A 19308-nucleotide genomic window follows, 5' to 3' on the forward strand; every position below is an offset into this window, starting at 1 on the left:
GGTGAGAGGTTTGTATTGCTGATAGTAAACATCAAATGCACTCATAATACAAGGTTTCAAAGCAAAAGCAAATACTAAGAGATGATCTATGCATCATGCTAGCAAGGGGAAAATTTGATGGAATAAATGGAAGCAATGAGCAGTGTACAGTTAGAGACAAGAGAATATTAGTGGAGATGTGCTATTGTTGAAGACTAGAGTGAGTAGATGCAGCTAGAATCTTATCAAATATTTCTGCTCCTTCAGTTCCAGAGCAGCCACATGATCACAGGGATATGACAGCAGTGCGCACTCACCATGATCTTTTCTCGGCACAACTTGTCTCTTTTCCTAACATCAGTTTTTTCAGCTTTCAATCTTTCAATTTCAAGTTCTTTGTTCTGTGAGAAATCACACATTATTTTGTTTTATCAAGTCTATTTGCTATAACATATGCCCATTGAGTATTTACACATTGTGAGTCAAATACTTTGCACCAACTACTGCAAGTTAATGCAACATTTAACATCTGAATTATTTACAAAACCAACAAAGAGAGAGGTGTACATATAGCTGATGGATTCCCTTGGCTGAAAAGATGACCACTGGCACTGAAGTGTTTACAAACCTAAAAGCTTCAGAGAGACATTACAAATCTATAGACAATACTGATCAATTTGCTGTAGAAAATTACTGTTAAAAAAATAATAAAAATTTTAAGAATTGCTAATATTTTACAGCTGAGTTTTAGGCTCCCTTAGCTATCAAATTTTTTGTCTTTCTATCTGTAGTTGATAAAGGCAATGAAACTTAGAAATAAAGAATGTTTATATTAACCCTTTTGATACCAACACACTTGAGACCACTACTTTCTACTTTAAAGTTACGTAAGTTTAAACCTTGCCATCAAAATTTTTTGAGAATTTTGTTTCAAACCACCAGCTTAATAATAGCCAAGCTATTGTCCTAAATTCTTTAATATCTTCCAAATTAATAAAAACAAATGCAATGTGTTCTAACAGAAATATGATAACAAAAGGGTTAACAGAAAAGGGAACATTTTCAGATCTTCAATTTATATTGACAGACATACTGTAGATAGAAACCAAAACAATCCTACTTATGTTTATTGCTTTATTGATGAATTTTGAATAATTATCAGATATTTCTTGTTGAATTTTAGTGAAAATTTAATTATAATTCAAAATTTATCTTACTATTTTATTCGTTGTTACTACGTTTCTTCATACATTGTTACGAAAATTTAACCTTTTAGGCTACTTTCAAGCCTTCGCCATAACTTGATTTATCTTTCTATCTCTCTCTCTACAAAATTTAACCTTAGGCCAGGCTACCTCAAGCCGTAATCCTATCTCTTCCCATCTCTTCCCATCTTTCAGCCATTGGCGGTCTTTTTTCCTCCTCTCACCATTACGATTCTATATTTAAATTCCCAATTCAATTTCAACTCCCGTTCGATGTCCGCAGCAAGTTCTTAAAAATTTATCTTACTATTTTATTCGTTGTTACTACGTTTCTTCATACATTGTTACGAAAATTTAACCTTTTAGGCTACTTTCAAGCCTTCGCCATAACTTGATTTATCTTTCTATCTCTCTCTCTACAAAATTTAACCTTAGGCCAGGCTACCTCAAGCCGTAATCCTATCTCTTCCCATCTCTTCCCATCTTTCAGCCATTGGCGGTCTTTTTTCCTCCTCTCACCATTACGATTCTATAATTTAAATTCCCAATTCAATTTCAACTCCCGTTCGATGTCCGCAGCAAGTTCTTAAAAATTTATCTTACTATTTTATTCGTTGTTACTACGTTTCTTCATACATTGTTACGAAAATTTAACCTTTTAGGCTACTTTCAAGCCTTCGCCATAACTTGATTTATCTTTCTATCTCTCTCTCTACAAAATTTAACCTTAGGCCAGGCTACCTCAAGCCGTAATCCTATCTCTTCCCATCTCTTCCCATCTTTCAGCCATTGGCGGTGCGCCCGCCCCCCCACCCCCACCACCAATACCGATGAACACTGTTCTCACCCCCACCACCAATACCGGTGAACACTGTTCCTCACCTCCCACCACCAATACCAGTATACCCTGTCCTCACCATCTACACCGGATACGCCCTACTCCCTCCTCCTCCCCCCACTACCCCTTCTCCTCATATGCTTTCAATGTGAAAAGACAAGCTGCTAGCGCCATAGCTCATCAACTGCCCACCGATCTTATGCTTCCTCCTGACACTGCCTCATTCCGACTATCCCCTTTAGCACCCTCCCGCCTCGTAATATCCTATGTTTTTATTTCTTAGGAACCTACACCAACCCTTCCTGCCATCGTTCCTCCTTACCCCAACCTTCCCCACTGGTTGCTCCCCTATATTACCCGCCTCAACTGGACCCCCCCTCCCCAACTCAACTCTCGAATATCTGTATTCTTTCCTCTACCTAATAACGTTACTCAGTGACGATAACGAATGTCTTTATTTCTTAGGAACCTACACCAACCCTTCCTGCCATCGTTCCTCCTTACCCCAACCTTCCCCACTGGTTGCCCTCCTATATTACCCGCCTCAACTGGACCTCCCCCTCCCCAACTCAACTCTAGAATATCCTCTACCTAATTACGTTACTCAGTGATGATAAATGCTGTGACTACAAAGACCCGGGCTGCTTTCTGCAGCAATTCCACATACCCCCTACTCATTCTAAGTACCCCGGATCCCCAAAGTACCCTGGATCCCCAAAGTACCCCGGACCTCGTTGCCCATGTGCCGCTGACACGTTAAAATGCTCGAACCGATCGTGACGATGCCGGACCCTCCGGCCCCTGTGCAGGTGGCACGTAAAAAGCACCCAATCCACTCACGGAGTGGTTGGCGTTAGGAAGGGCATCCAGCCGTAGAAACTCTGCCAGATTCAGACTGGAGCCTGGTGCGGCCCCTGGCTTCCCAGACCCGGTCAAACCGTCCAACCCGTGCTAGCGCGGAAAGCGGACGTTAAACGATGATGATGATGATGATGACAGAATTTTATGTAACATACTGACAGTAGCCAACTGTGACAGCCCTTATCAACATCTTAAAATATATTAAAGTATATTTGCTGCTAAATTAATGAGCAAATTTGTAGTAACTCCTTATTGTTAAAGAAGTTAAGTAATAATGATTTCAGAAAAATATTTGGAAAATATTAAAAAATTTCTAAATATATTGTCCTCTGTCACAAAGATGTTTACATGAGTGTAGAGTGAACCTTATTTACATTTCTAAAAGCTTTTTGGCTCCTTGCTTTGAAGGGGTGAGACCAATAAGTTACTAGGAACAAACAACTGCCAGACTTTCACTGGAACGTGCAAGTTTGTTAAAACTATTGTCCATATCATCATTGTTACAAAGCCATGATGTATAGGTTAGTTAAAAGCAGTTATACTACTGTGGAAATTAACATCATAGAATAACATGTAGCTAATGAACAACATATAGTTACTGAATAACACATAGCTATCAACTACAATACAGCCAAAGTTTTCCTCTTCCAAAAGTTAATAAAATTAACAAGTAATATTTTGTATACTGTCCCATGCCAAGCAATGTGATTCAATGCCAAAGTTCTTGCTTAAATGTACTCAGCTCCTAAGCATTTGCAAAAATGATACCAGTTTTACATACAGTCAGTCCTGCAATACTTGTTCATATATTTTCTATGAATTAACCCATCACTAATCATATAATAACATTACTTTGTCTCTTTATCACTACAATTCATCTACAGAAATTATTGAAGTAAAAGTTGCTCAAACAGAGTATACACTAATCAAAATAATACTAACCTAACCTATGCTATCAGAAGTTCCCACAGAATATACAAATGCAGAAAAATAAATAACTGAACAATTACTTCATTAGAGAGTGAGATGGTAGGGGTGTAGTGGAGATAACAGGAGCAGGTTGATGCATTATTGAGCGAATAAAGATGAGGTGGTATATCATCAGCAGATACTGACCAGAATAGTAAATGAGAGAGAGGGAAGTTAGAGTTACATGTTAACTCAACTGATAAAAGAAGGCTGGATCATTTTTTTGTTAATTTTTTAAATATGGATGTAGTCTAAAATGTGGCCAATGTTTTCTCTCAAATAAGTGGACAATAAGATGATACTGTATATTGCTGTGTCCATTATTTTGTGGGCAGATACATGGGGTTCAAAATAATTTTTGACTTTTAATAAGAAAGCCAGGTCGGGGGGGGGGGGGGGGCGTTAACCCCCACCACCATCTCCATATGCACGACTGGCAGGACATATTGTATGTAACATGCTATTGCCGATTGGAAAATTGTACAAACAAAATTTAAACAAAAAGAAAGTCTTTGATGTAAAATTATTAACACAGAAACATTCAAATGAAATAACAAGTTCCTTAAATATATATATATATTAGTAAAGCATGGGGAATGCTTAACTGTTTGGATAGGATATGGAAATTTAATCTTCTGTGAAAACTAAAATAGACTTCTTTAGAGCTGCAGCTGAATCTATTATGGACACTAATAGCTCTCATGAAGAAAACACTAACTGGCACATACATCAGGTTGGTCTGTGCTGCTCTAACTTTATCATTGCATCAATACGACTAATAAAGAACTACACCAAGACATCCCATATATCACAGAAACAATATGAAAGCACAGGTTGTAATTTATTGGACACAGCTGGTGTCAAAAAATGGAGTTAGTGGCTGAAGTTCTTCGGTGGCAACCTGTTCATCTTAAATGGAAAAAAGACCAGCAAAACACTACATCAACCAATTGTTAGAATACAGTAGATGCACTATCCAAGAGTTTTAAAATGGCATGGATGGAAGATGTGTATCAGCAATGCTGAGAAATTTTATATCCCCTAACTGAACTAACTACACAGTGGACTCTCCTGTCATAAATGACAGATGGTGGTTTAACAACTTGTTGCTGAACAATATGCAAAGATAATTTGTTTATAGTGACCAAATGTTTGTCCTGTGCATTTGTTCACTCTCTCCATCAAATTGACATTCCCTATACAGGTGCCACACATCAGATGTTGAGGTGATTGCAGAACAATTTGAAATGAAGTGTTTTGCTCAAGAACACAATGCATTGCCTGGTATGGGTATCGAAACCATGATCTTGCAATTGTGACTGCAACATGCTAACCAATAGGCCATGGACGAGTACACGTATGTGCGTGCACACACACATTGGGGCTTATCAAAATCATCAGAAATAATCTCCATGCTGGCTCTAGTTTCAAACTCTGTTGAGAAAATCTATTTGATTTTAGATTTTCATTGATTAAACTTCAAGAGCACTTTACCAAGATTTCGGGCAATTTATGAATTTTCAGTCAGTTTTAACAAACCAAATATCTCTTAGCTAATTTAATTTTTTAATAAAATATTTAACTGAAATCATTCCAAAATTCAAAATGTCAACAAAGCAAGATAATAGCATTTACTGCTATGTAAGTATGTATATTACGTGGCATGTGTTAACAAGCAAATTTGCTAAAAATATCAAAGTTCACATTAAAACTCAGGAGCAAAATCACCTGTCAGAATTCACAAGGAAATCTATAGCTTAAAGAACTCTGACAATTAATGCAAATAAAATTAACAGAAAATCCTTGGTTAATGCATAGCAAAGCTCACTTAAACATCCTTCTGTAATTAAAGAATTTTTTTTTATAAAATAATTTTTAAAACTAAGTTTCTTTTTTTTTCTTGTTTCCACAACAACAATCAAAATACTTCATTGTTAAAATGAAAAGTATTTTGGCAGCAGCAGACATCTATTTTAGATACTTTGATTTCATACCACAATGGCATAAAACAATGAAAATATAAAATAAAAACAAACATATCCACGAAGTCTGCAATATTTAAAAAAGAAAATAGATGGAGTGAAAAGTAGAGATTCTTCATACATAAATAATAAATAATTTTAATGTGACTGACAATCAAAGCTAAAAGATAAATATGTTTTATCACATGGCTAATATTGAGTTGAGTCTGAGCTAAAAAGGGTGAAAATTAACATCCATATGTAACAGTAAACAAAAACGTCTACATCATCAAAGTATTTTTCAAAAATTAAATCCCAAACAAAAGCCAGTCAATAAATCAATAATATATAAAGACTACTAGCCTCTATCCTTGATTTCAGATGTTTCTCATGGGATTCTCCAAGTTTTTCCTTCGATGAATAAGACCGCACTTCATCTTTAAGTAGCTTGATAATAAAATACAGAAATGACAATAATTCAATCCAAAACTTCTTAGGAACAATAACTCAATAAAGAAATAGCTGCAAAATTCTAAAAAAAATTTTGATTTTATTTATACAAGCTCACAATATAGCATGCTGTGTGAGTGTGTGTGTGTGGTTGTGATACACACACACATGATGTGCAGATATTTCTACACATACACAAGGGAATGACCTATAAATCTAGAAGTCTCTGTGGCACTTAAGTGCTCTTCAGTCCACAAAAGATACCCCACCTCCCTCAAAATCAATGAAACATTGATGCATGCTTTATTATCTGTATCAAGTCAACCACCACTGAAAATAGATTCTTGCACAGTTGCTTTTGTAAAAAGAATTGATGCTACATTTTTGCAAAACCATACATCCACATTCAGCAACAAGTTTAGTGTTCAGGTACGGAGACCATCAAGGATCAGTCCTCAACCCTTTTCTGCTCAGTATAGTATTCTAAGCCATAACAGAGGAGTTGCTCATGGAAATTATTATATGGTGATGGCTTAGTTATTGTAGATGAATCTGTAAAAGAATTAGAGAAGAAATTCCAGACATGGAAACAAAACATAGGCTAGAGAGACCTCAAGGTAAACTTAGCAAAGCCTAAAGTGTCATTAGGCATGGCTGTGTGTGTGTGCACGGACATGCACGTGACTGTCTCTCTGCTTTGACATTGTGTGATAGTTGTAAGCAAGTGTCACCATCATGCAAGCTGGATCCATTTCCAATCTTCCATGAAAACATGTCCGGTAACAGGGAAATATTACCTTATTTGGAAACAGGAAGGACATCTGGCCATAGAAAATCCAACTCAACAAGTTCTATCTAATCCATGCAAAAATGGAAAAGTGGATGTTAAAATGATGCTGAGAGAAGACAGGCCTGCATCACCTATCAAAAACTTAACACAAAGATCCCTATCAAATACTTTGAGTTATGCTTTCAGCTTATCAATAGTTAAATGGAATTTATAAAGGAGATTCTTCAGTAGGTGCAGGCATGGCTGTGTGGTTAAGAAGCTTGCTTTGCCACCATGTGGTTTTGGGTTTAATCCTACTACACAGCACCTTGAGCAAGTGTCTTCTACTATAGATCTGGGCGACTGATGCCTTGTGAAGAAATTTGGTAGATTGAAACTATGTGGAAGCATATTATGGGCATGTAACTGTTTGTTCCCCTCCACTTGACAACTGATGTTGGTTTGTTTACATTCCCATAACAATGGTTTGGCAAAAGAAACTAATGAAATAAGTACCAAACTTAAAAAAAAAAAGTATTGGTGTTGACTTATTTGACTAAAATACTTTAAGGTGGGGCCCTAGCATGGCTGCAGTCTAATGACTGTAACAAGTAAAAGGATAAAATCTACAACAATATGGTTAGCTAAAAGGATTTCAAATATCAACCTATCTGAATTAACCAAACTAATCAACTCGATGCATTCCCAATAATACTTTCTATTCATCTGACATGTATTTCTGGTGAAGTACATTGACATTAGCTAAAGTATCACCAGTGAATGTGGTTTCCTGCAATTTGATTATTAGACCAACTAAAGTTCACTAAAACTAATCAATCAACCAGTCAATCATCTTGTTCAAACTATTGATCTTTTATCAGTCAGTAATTTCAAGACAGTGATTTCAACACTTAAGCAGGAAGACTATGCCAATTGGGATTTTAATTCATTTAGATATTAAAACTGAAATTGTGTGAATGTTGGGAAATTAATTGGAAAGTCAATGGTTTGTATGGGAATGTATCCTTTAGCTAAGACATTTTAACTCACAATGGCCCATCTGCCTAATTGGTAATAGGTACCTTGAAGGTAAGTACAGCTCATTGTTTTATGATCTTTCAGAGATGAGTACAAGTTTTTTTTATGGACTAGGAGAAAGCAACAGCAAATCAAGTTTATTCCTTCTAAGAAAACCATGCAGATTTTTTCATCTATAAAGTCACCAGTAATCTTCAACAGAATAATAGACTTTCAAGTCTATCAAAGAAGCAAAAATACAACATAAAGACTTCCTTGACCAGCGTCTAGCAATTAATATTAGTATGACCATAGGTCAACAGTTAATATTTACAAAGTATAAATCTGACAAGTTACACAGAATCAAAATGTAACAGAAAGATCAGAGGTTTTTCTATTGCACTCTGCCACAAGTGAAGTTAGACAAGTGATAATGGTGCTTTTATGTAGTTAATATTTTGTTGTTTTGCTTCCAGTTGTTATTATGGTTTGGAATGGTACACACCCTGTGTTTGCTGGTAATAGTAATAGGTAGAGTTTTTTTTTTGTCACACTCTGTATTAAACATTGTACTGATGAAATCCAATTAAATTAAAGTCGTAGCAACATATGAATGTAAAAGAAAAATTTTAATACATACAGGTAAAAATTTTTATTCCTTTCCATTCATTAGCAGAAACAAAAGATTGCTGCACTGCATTTATTTCCCTTATTGTTGAGACTAACCAATCAACTAAGAAATTATATAATCATCATGATGTTAATGTCCCTTTTCCAAGTTGGACTGAGTTGGATGGTTATTTTATTGAGGTAGATTTTCTAAGGCTAGTTGGATGACCTTCATATCACCAATCCCCACACTTTTCCAAGCAAGGTAATATTTCATAGTCACCAGACATAGTTTTTGCAGAATATTGGAAATGAGTAACAAGGACACACATAATCTATATATTGGGTCATCCCATAAATAATGCTGTTTTTTAACACTTATTTTATTTTTCAAAATTAAGATAAACAAAGTTCTTTTTTAAATCTAAAATATACTCTTTTATTTTCAACAATGCTCTTCCATCTATCTGGTAGGCTTGCAAGGCCTCTCTTCCGAAATTCAGTCTGTGATAAAAAATACTTCTCCAGTACTGTTCTGACCTCGCCTACAGAATTCATATTTTATTTACCATCCAAATGATTTTGAAGACTGCAGAATAAATGATAATCAGGTGGGGCAATGTCTGGCAAATATGATGGTTGGAGCATTGTTTCCCATTCAAACTGCTCCAGCCTTTGGAATGTCATCCTTGCTGTATGAGGCCGAGCATTATTTCGTCTTGAAACCAAAGATAACTGTTTTCCTTTAAGCACTGACTTAAGCTGCTCAAGTTGCTTGCAATAGATCTTTATCCTTTGGTTTGGGTTTAAAAGTTCAAAGTGGACTGAATCTTTCATATCCCACCAAACAGATAACAACACCTTATGTGGGTGAAGACTTTCTTTAACCTGGAGTGTTGGTGTTTCTCCTTGACATTTTTATAGAGAACCCATTTCTCATCACCAGTCACTATTTGGTCCAAAAAAGGTTCATTTGTGAGATGTGACAGCAAAGAAGAGCACACGATTAGATTCAGAAAGTTTAATGAACCCACTGACCCAATTTTCTGACTTTTCCAATGACACACAGATGTCGACGAATGATTGAATGACCAAATCTAAACTTCTCTGCTACTTCAACAGTTACAATTGGATTTTGTTCCACCAGGGTTTTCAGGACATCCTCGTTGAGCTCTATAGTTCTTCCAGGAGGAGACTTGTCTTCTAGGCTGTAGTTTCTGGCCTGAAATTTCTGGAACCATCGTTGACACTGGCTTATGCCTATTGTCCGATCCCCATATACTGCATTAATATTCCTGTCACTTTTTGTTGCATTGTTGCCTTTATTAAACTCATAAAGCAAAATATACCGAATATGCTCCTTTGTCATTTCCATTAAAGCTTTGAAAAAATAGCTATTAAAATTGAACTGCACTCTTCAAAACTTGCACTGGGAATAAGGTTATGGTAAAATTAATACCCGCGTTTATAGCAAGTTGATGCAGGTAGTTTATCCTGTCTCCACTCCAAACGAACTAAAGTTCATGCAATTGAAAAAAACCGTATTATTTATGGGATGACCCAATATATATATAGTGACCCCCTTCGGTCAGACACTGACCATGGGTTTGCACCTAGAGAGTTACTCTCTGGGGCACAAGTCTGGGCAAGGTTGTTTCATGGAAGACTAGCAGTCACCCATGCATACCGGCCTCCCCTCTCCACATCACCGATGTTGTCCAAGGGAAAGGCAAGGGCCGATACAGCTTAGCACCTGTAACGTCGCAACTCATTTCTACAGCTGAGTGAACTGGAGCAACGTGAAATAAAGTGTCTTGCTCAAGAACACAACACGCAGCCCGGTCCGGGACTCAAGCTCACAACCTCACGATCGTAAGCTCGACGCTCTAACCACTGAGCCACGCGCCTTCACTATATATATATATATATACACACAGGGTATTCAGGCTAAATTTGACAGTTTGCATAAAATGTAAAGGAAAACAATTTCCTATTTAAAAGTCAAAGTATTTAAAAAAGTTTAAAAAAAATCTCAACTAGATTATGGCTAGGAGAAAAGTAGTTGCCCTTAGCTTCCACCATAGTCTCCTCAAGACAGCTCTGGAACTTGCAGCATGTGTTCCTTGCTGTGTCTTTGGGAAAATCTATGAACACTTCCTTGATCTTACTTGGTCACCAGTTTGGACTTGGAGTTGCAGGCAGAGTGGTTGGTGTCTTTCTCCACCTGACCCCACACAGTAATCCATTGGATTACAATCAGGGGAATTAGGAGGCCAGAAATTGGGGGTGGTGAAGTAGTAGAAATTCTCCAAAAACCACTTCTGACTCTTTCTAGAGTTATGGCCAGAAGCTGAATCCTACTGCCACAAATATGGCCTTCCAACAGAATTGAGTCGCGGTCCTGTTCAAAGATGTGGGACACATGAGACCATCTCATTACAGGCACATCCAAAGACCATCACAATTTGGGGTAACTTGGTTTTCATGATGTCTATGTCATGTCTTACAGCCTTTACAGTGTTTTCAGAGCATTGAGTAGCAGTCATGACATTGGCATTTTGATGCCAACAGAAATCACCATGATACAGGGAACTCTTTTCCAATATTCAGATGGCTTCCAGTCTTCCATATCATCTAACTTTTTCTAAACTACAACTTTAATATTCATGCTCTCCAACACTGTTCAATACATCAAGCTGTTCCTGAAGAAAGGAGACATAAAAAAATCATCAAATTTAGACTAAACACCCTGTGTATGCACACAAGAAGTTTCTTTCAGTTTCTGTCTACCAATCCTTTCACAAGGCTTTGATCGGCTGAGGGCCATTATAGATAACACTTGTCCATGGTGCCACACAGTGAGATTGATCCTGCGACCATGTGGTACAGAACCAAACTTTTCAACCATACAGCCACACCTGCACCTATAAAGCAGTAAAACCCCAGAAAATCTTTAGATCAAATCACAATCTAGAAGATATGTATTTCTCTTTCTCTTTTCTCTTTTACTTGTTTCAGTCATTTGACTGCGGCCATGCTGGAGCACCGCCTTTAATCGAGCAACTCGACCCCGGAACTTATTCTTTGTAAGCCCAGTACTTATTCTATCGGTCTCTTTTTTGCCGAACTGCTAAGTGACGGGGATGTAAACACACCAGCATAGGTTGTCAAGCAATGCTAGGGGGACAAACACAGACACACAAACAAACACATATATATATATACATATATACGACAAGGTTCTTTCAGTTTCCGTCTACCAAATCCACTCACAAGGCATTAGTCGGCCTGGGGCTATAGCAGAAGACACTTGCCCAAGATGCCACGCAGTGGGACTGAACCCGGAACCATGTGGTTGGTTAGCAAGCTACTTACCACACAGCCACTCCTGCACCTATTTGGTTAGGTTACCTTAATTTAACTAATAAAAATACAAGAATAGATAAACACATACCTTTATTTTCTCCTCCAATTGCTTTTCAGTTGCATCAGCTTGTTTGTCTTTCTTGTCCATCTGTTGTTCTAAATCCTAAAATAAAATATGAAATAATATAATTCAGAAGTCAATTTTTGTTTCAAATACAAAGCAGAATAAAAAGTGTTTACTGACTTGCCTGTCTATTATTTGGCAGCTATTACGTGTCATTATTTCTACAGTCATTTTTTATATTAATGGATTTGTTGTATTACTGTTCATGGTCAGTAGTGAATGACAAAAGTAATGAAAGTAAAGTGTAAAATATTGTTCAAAGCTGTTATTTTGGTATACAATATAGACATCTATAACACATAGATGTTACATCTGCACCTATATTGTATTCACACACACATAGCAACATATATTACATTATACTTTCCTCTCAAAGTAAAAGTTAATGTCAGAAAATACAGATATATTTACAATGAGTTTCAGCTCACTGAGCTGCTACTATAAACCTGGGTTTTTTTTCAACATTCATTTATAACACAGACTCATTAATTGTCAATGGTGAAAAATATCTAAATATAAATGGTTAATGCAGCTCACCACTGCCAGACACAAAACATGCAATATAACAAATGTAATTCATTAGTCTGTGTGCTAAAATACTATGAGTGAAATCTGAATGAAAGAAAATAGACAGTGTAGAGAGCTCTCCCAAACAATAACACTGACCACTACCATTGCTGTCACCATAATCCTCTTATGCCTGCTTTCAATGTTGGTGTTGATAAGATAGTTGAGCATTGTCTGAGTTAGCTGTAACTTGGGGCTATTGCTCTTCCAAGATGGGTTGGAGGATCATGTCTGGCTCCTATGTTCCATTTTGACATGGCTTCTACAGCTGCATGCTCTTCGTGTGCAGTGCAAGACTGCAGTCTTCACTAATCTGTTATCTCTCTTCATTCCTGACAATGTAATCAAGAGGATTACAAGCCTTTGGTTAGCCTGGGGTTATTGTAGAAGAAACTTGTCCAAGGTGCTACACAGTGGGAATGAACCTAAGACTATGTGTAAGGAAGCAACTTCTTAACTACACAGTCACACCTGCAGCTTCCCTAATTTTCTTCTCAAATGTTGTCTGTTGTTTAAGAAACAACAGATAGCACGTAAAAAAATGTGTTTGCCACCAAGATAAATTCCGTCTCCCCTTATCAATCATAAAAAAAACAACAACAAAACAAAAAAAAGAAGTCAACTTACTTTAATCCTCTCTTGAAGCTGAGCAACTCTATTTTCCAGTTGATGCTTTGTCATTTCATCATTTGAAACTTGGCTCTCTAAACCCTAAAATACAAAAACAGTTTATAACAGTGATAAATGGAAATCATAATTTTTGTTGTAGCTTTTTGGAATTACGACTACATCTATCTCAATTTTCAAATTCATCTCTGCTTTCTGTATTTTTTTGCCCGCCTCATATAAAGAAAAAGAATGGTCATCTTAATTGAATATTTCCAAAAAGAAATTATTTATAAGAAACTATATCTTCAAAAAGTAAGGTACAAAGTATTTAACCCTTTAGCATTTAAACCAGCCATATCAGACCAAAATATTTTACCAGTTTTCATGTTGAAACCAGCTAGATCTGGTCTCTCACACCTACCCTATTGTCATTGTAAAAATAAACAGTCACATCATCGAAATCTTGAAGCTACAAGATAATGTATGATTAATTCAATGTGAATAAATAAGCATTAAATTTGACAGAATAATCTGAATGCTAAAGGGTTTGCTTTCCAATCACATGTCTTCGAATTCATTGTGTGTGTGACACCTTGGGTAAGTGTCTTCAATAGACCTATGATGACCAAAATCTTTTAAGTGGATTTGGTACTCAGAAGATTAGTCAACAATGGACATGCAGCAGGGACTGAACCCCAAACCACACAACCATGCCTGTGCTTAAAGAATGCACCATAGTAGAGCACATTACACACCATCCTTGTTATCGTTTAAAACTCTCTTTTCTATGTTTGCATGGGTCAGGCAGAATTTATTGAAATAGATTTCCTATGGCCAGATATATTTTTCATGGAAGGCTGGAAATGAACAACATCTGTTGTATGATGATGATGGTGATGCTCATTCACAATCATCACATGATGTCAAGGCAAAGAAACATACAAACATGCACGCATACATGAATATATAAATGATGGGCTTCTTTCAGCTTTCATTCACAAGGCTTTCGTCAGGGCTACATGGACTGAACCCAAGACCATGTGGTTTAGAAGGAAGTTTTTTTGACCATGTAATTTACATCTTGAAATTTGCCAGTGTTGTTGCACACAAGGACTGAAGCTACATGGTTGGGTAGCAAGCTTCTTAACCATACACAAAAGATTGGCCTCCTTACAGCATTTTACTAACAAACTCCATGCACAAAGTATCTGTGAAGCTATTGCAAAAGAGACTTGCCCATGTGGTTGTCAATGGTAATAGGCCTAGAATCCTGTGGTTGTGATGTAAACTTCTAAACCATATTTACAACCATGTGAATGTGAAAAAAATTTTTTTAATCAGTATCTTTAATATTTAATGATTTCTATTGTATTTAAAGAAAAGCCATGTGGAAGAGCACATCATCATCATCATTGTTTAACATCTGTCTTCCATGCATGCATGGTAAGATGGTTGACAGGAACCGGCCAGGTGGAAGACTACCCCAGGCTACTGTGTCTGTTTTGGCAGGGTTTTTAAAACTGGATGCCCTTCCTAATACTAACCACTCCATAGAGAGGACTAAGTGCTTTTTACCAGATGGTTGGGAAGAAAGCTCCTTGACCATGAAATTTACATCTTTTGTGGAAATTTAGAAAAAGGTAACATACTTTGTATTGTGTTGAAAGACATTTATCATCATCATACTTTGTGAGTGGAGTTTGTAAGTAAAAAGCTGTAAGGAGGCTTATCCTGTGTGTATGGTTAAGAAGCTTGCTACCCAAACATGTAGTTTCAGTCCTTGTGTGCAGCAACACGAGCAAATTTCAAGATGTAAATTATGTGGTCAAGAAATTTCCTTCCAAACCACATGGTCTTGGGTTCAGTCATGTGTAGCACATTGGGTAAATTTCTTCTATAACAGCCCTAGATTGACCAAAGCCTGAAAGAAGCTCAGCATATGTTTATATGTGTGTGTGTACTTTTGTCTTGATATCATATGATAGTTGTAAATGAGTATATGGATAATGTGGTTCATTTCCATGAAAAACATATCCATGGGGAAATATTACTTTGCTTGGAAGCAAGTGAAGGTTGGTAACAGAAAAAGAATCTGACTATAGAAAATCTGCTTCAACGATCTCTGTCTGGGCCATGCAAGTAAGGAAAAGTGGACATTAAATAATAATAATGATGATGATGATTGTCTTTCCTCACATAATACAAAGTATATTCCTTTTTCTAATTATGTTGATTAAAGTAACAAGCCTTGTATAGACATTTTTCAAGTCATCAATATATATTAATCACATGAAAATTACAACTGAATAAACTATAAAGTCAATAGAATATTAGCCAAAGTATTGATATTTCATATGAAACTACCAGCAATGTACAGCCCATGGCCTAAACACTTACCTCTCATTAGATCATTCTAGTTAGCTGTAGGTACTATGATATATCTCTATGGAGTTGGCTCACACTATACTTTTGTTAATCAATACCAATTCACTCATTGTCATACTGAAGAGGATTTGATAATAGTGTATTTAAGTTATAAAGTTTCCAGAATCTACTTACTTTAACTTTGTCCAACAAACGCCGCTCTTTATTTTCAAGTGATGACTTACAAGAGCTTTCTTTCTCTAGCTGATTCTCAAGATCCTGTGAAACCAATGAAGTTTCCAATATAAATTCATTCAAACAGAAGCCAACAGCACATATTTCTCAATTTTTGTATTACAACATTTGGAACATTCAGAAAGGTCATGTTACGTATCCTGTTGAACTATGGTATCACCCCAGACGAGATTGTCAAAACCATCACTTTCATCTACAAAAACCCATCAAGCTTTGTGCAAAGCACAGACAATCCAAGTAAGTTTCCAACAATAGCAGGAATCCGTCAAGGAGACACTCTAATTCCTTTTCTGTTAGTGATTGTAGAAGACTATAACCTAAGGCAAAGTGTTGCTCCCCATCCAAGACAGACTGCATCAGCAAGCAAAAGGGATGATGTTAGCAGAGCCTGAATCTTTCTAACCATGATTATGCTGGTGATCTTTCCCTCACAGCTAATCAACCGTGTGTTGTAAAAAACTGGTTAACATCTCTTGCGAATGCTGCAGCCTAGGTTCATCTGCTCCCCAATGCAACGAAGACTGAATGTATGACCATCAATGATGATGAAAGCCATTTATCAATTTGTTACAACAATGGAAACACAACTCAAGGAAGTCAGTGACTTCAAATACTTTGAGTCCTATGTTACTGACAGTAACACTTCTTTACACACATGAAACAACTTTAGAGTACCTGTAACAAGCTTAAAGTATTTCAACAAGGTCTGCCTTCTTCAAGGCATTTCCTGACCATTTTTCTCTTGGGAGTCAAAACCTGGATTATGAAGAATGAGCTTTAAGATCACTTTGATGCTACAAACACAAAGCTTCTCATGGCATGAGTACAAGACCAATGAAAAGATTTATGGATACATTCCACCCATCTATGCTATTATTGCTCAACATGGGATAAGCTTTGTCAGTCACTGCTTTCAAGCTGAACAATAGGCCAGATCATGTTATATTTTGAAGATATCCACAACTACATTGATTTTATTGGCAGACATACCCAACATGTAACAGAGGATCTACCAAGGCTAATGGGAGACAGAGATTCTTGGTGCAGAACAGCAACATATCTCAGTTATGGTTGCATGAAGAAGGAATTTCTTGCTGTCATTCAAGCTGGAAAGTAATGCTAATAATTTAAAAATATCTAGTAGTTTCACATTTAAAATTTCATGAGTAGAGATATTGTGGTGTAAAAATTAAAAATATTATAAAAATTATTCTTTAACACACCCAACACTGATAGTACAAAATATATTACATAAGACATGGAAGATAATTTTTTTTTTACTCCAAAGAATTCTAATTCTATAAATCTGTTATCATCATTACAACAGTAACCAGTGCCATACGTACCCGAATTCTATCTTGATTTCGTCGATCCTTATTTTCAGCTAACTTTCTGTCTGATGACTCTTTTTCTAATTGAGTCTCCAGTTGCTATGGAAACAAAATTTCAAAAACAAACATCATCTTGAAACAGAAAAATAATTAAAAAACGACAAACAAACAGAAAAAAATCAATATTTTCATAGATATACCAGTCACTAAAAAAATTTAAATATCCTTATTTTCTTTGTTGCTTATTAGAAATTCGAAGTAAATACTTGAAAAAAAAAATGCAGAGATTGGTAGTAGGTGGAGGGAGTGAATTAATTTCAAATGAAAGAAATGAAAGATAATTAATTTAAATAGTTCATCCATTAATTAGGTTTTAACCAGACACATTAATTAGCACCAAAGTAAAATTAACAGGTAAATTTCTGCTGCCAGAACAGTTAATAGTTATAAACATTATCAAGAAGAGAAGAGCCAAAAAAAAAAAAAAAATCAATATGTAAGTTTTACCTTGATCTTCTCCAAGTTGCGACGATCTTTGTTCTCAAATTGTTTTTTAGATGATGTAATATCATCCAACTTGTTCTCAAGAGACTACAAAAATATGGAAGTAGAAGGCATAATATTTATAGATCTTGAAAAATATCAGAATATTGAAGTGTATTTTCATAATTTTCACCTAAAAACCTTTAATATGAAATACATTTTCATTAAAGATCATAATGTTTTACCAAACAAGGCTCTCACATATCCTAATATTATTCAGTGACTCTAATATTCTAAGTTTGTATAAATGCTACTGAAGCTTCTGGTTTTAAAAATGTTCATCAATAAGTGCATCTATGATGGTTAAAAAGCTCACTTGGTGACTGTCTTCCACCTCTTCCTTTAACACCTATTTTACATACTGGCATCGGTTGAATGGTTTAACCAGAGCTGACAAGCAGGAAAGCTGCACCAGGTTTCTGTCTGATTTGGCTTGGTTTCTACAGCTGAAGACCCTTCCTAATGCCAACCACTTTACAGTATGTGATGGATGCTTTTAACATGGCACAAATGCTTTTATGTGGTGCTGGCATGAGTGTGTTTTATGTGGAACTGGTAGAGGGCTCTTGCCGGCTGTTCCTCTTCATCAAGGGGAGTGGTCTTAACACTTCTGCTGTGGAGGATAGATCTTCTTTAGTACAGCATGGTGCCAGATATCTCAGAACTTTATCATCTCTATAAGGTTCAGTGTTCTGAAGTCGTCCTTCAGTACTTTTTGCCCCATGTGTTCCATCCACTTTGAGTGATCAGCGTTTCCTATATGAAGCTGTTGACATCCATCTGTGTCATATGACCGCACAGTTTTGAATTCATTTCTACTGTGCCGTAACAGATCTAGGCTTTTTCAATGTCCTCCTGCACTAGGAAACCAGCTGAAATTCAAACCATAGTGCTCAACTTTTCCTAGTCTAGAATCATGACCTAATATATTTCCATCAAAGGAAAAGTGTTACCATAAAATATATTAATGCCTATGCAAACATGGTTTGACCAATCAACACTGGCTGACTTATGTCTGAGGTCACAACTTCATAAGTGCAGAAGTCTGCCTGCCAATTGGATTCTAGAACCTTCTGGTTGGCAGTTATTTCAAAGGCAAGCAAAATCAACTTTGGTTTATTTTACCTAATTTTTCTCTCCTATTCACAGACCTTAACTAGTAGTGTCAATCAATGAATATTCCTTTTATACAGTGATTCATAATGCTCTGTACTTCTTTCACAATATTAATTTGTAGGATGTATGTCTGTAAACATGACATTGAGAATAGCTAAAGAACATAGGACCACAAGCTACACTAAAATGTGTTTAATCATTCAACCATGAAATGAAAATAAAACTTATTTAATTCTTAACTTGTTGCAAATATTCTAACTCAAAAGTACAGTCTAGTAATAATTGTTACATTATAGAAATAGACGGGATTACAGTCTTCTCCCTTACATTAAAGAGTTCCTTACTTACTTCGAAATGAATGTAAATAAGGTTAGT

General features: G+C 36.2%; 1 protein-coding gene across 5 annotated transcripts in view; it reads right to left on the reverse strand.

Moving 5' to 3' along the window:
• LOC115223946 (citron rho-interacting kinase) overlaps window positions 1–19308 on the reverse strand; it is a 366166-nt gene that overhangs the window by 88236 nt on the left and 258622 nt on the right. For 4 of the 5 annotated variants that reach the window (XM_036500031.1, XM_029794695.2, XM_036500028.1 and 1 more), the window contains 7 exons: window positions 17782–17865; window positions 17290–17373; window positions 15884–15967; window positions 13343–13426; window positions 12113–12187; window positions 6177–6260; window positions 297–380 (listed from right to left, as the gene is read on the reverse strand). In XM_036500031.1, coding sequence (XP_036355924.1) covers window positions 297–380; window positions 6177–6260; window positions 12113–12187; window positions 13343–13426; window positions 15884–15967; window positions 17290–17373; window positions 17782–17865 — 579 coding nt within the window. The remainder of the gene's footprint in view (window positions 1–296; window positions 381–6176; window positions 6261–12112; window positions 12188–13342; window positions 13427–15883; window positions 15968–17289; window positions 17374–17781; window positions 17866–19308) is intronic. The other variant, XM_036500033.1, reaches the window with a different exon arrangement.

Source organism: Octopus sinensis, linkage group LG2 (genome assembly GCF_006345805.1).
Source record: "Octopus sinensis linkage group LG2, ASM634580v1, whole genome shotgun sequence".
Lineage (NCBI taxonomy): Eukaryota > Metazoa > Mollusca > Cephalopoda > Octopoda > Octopodidae > Octopus > Octopus sinensis.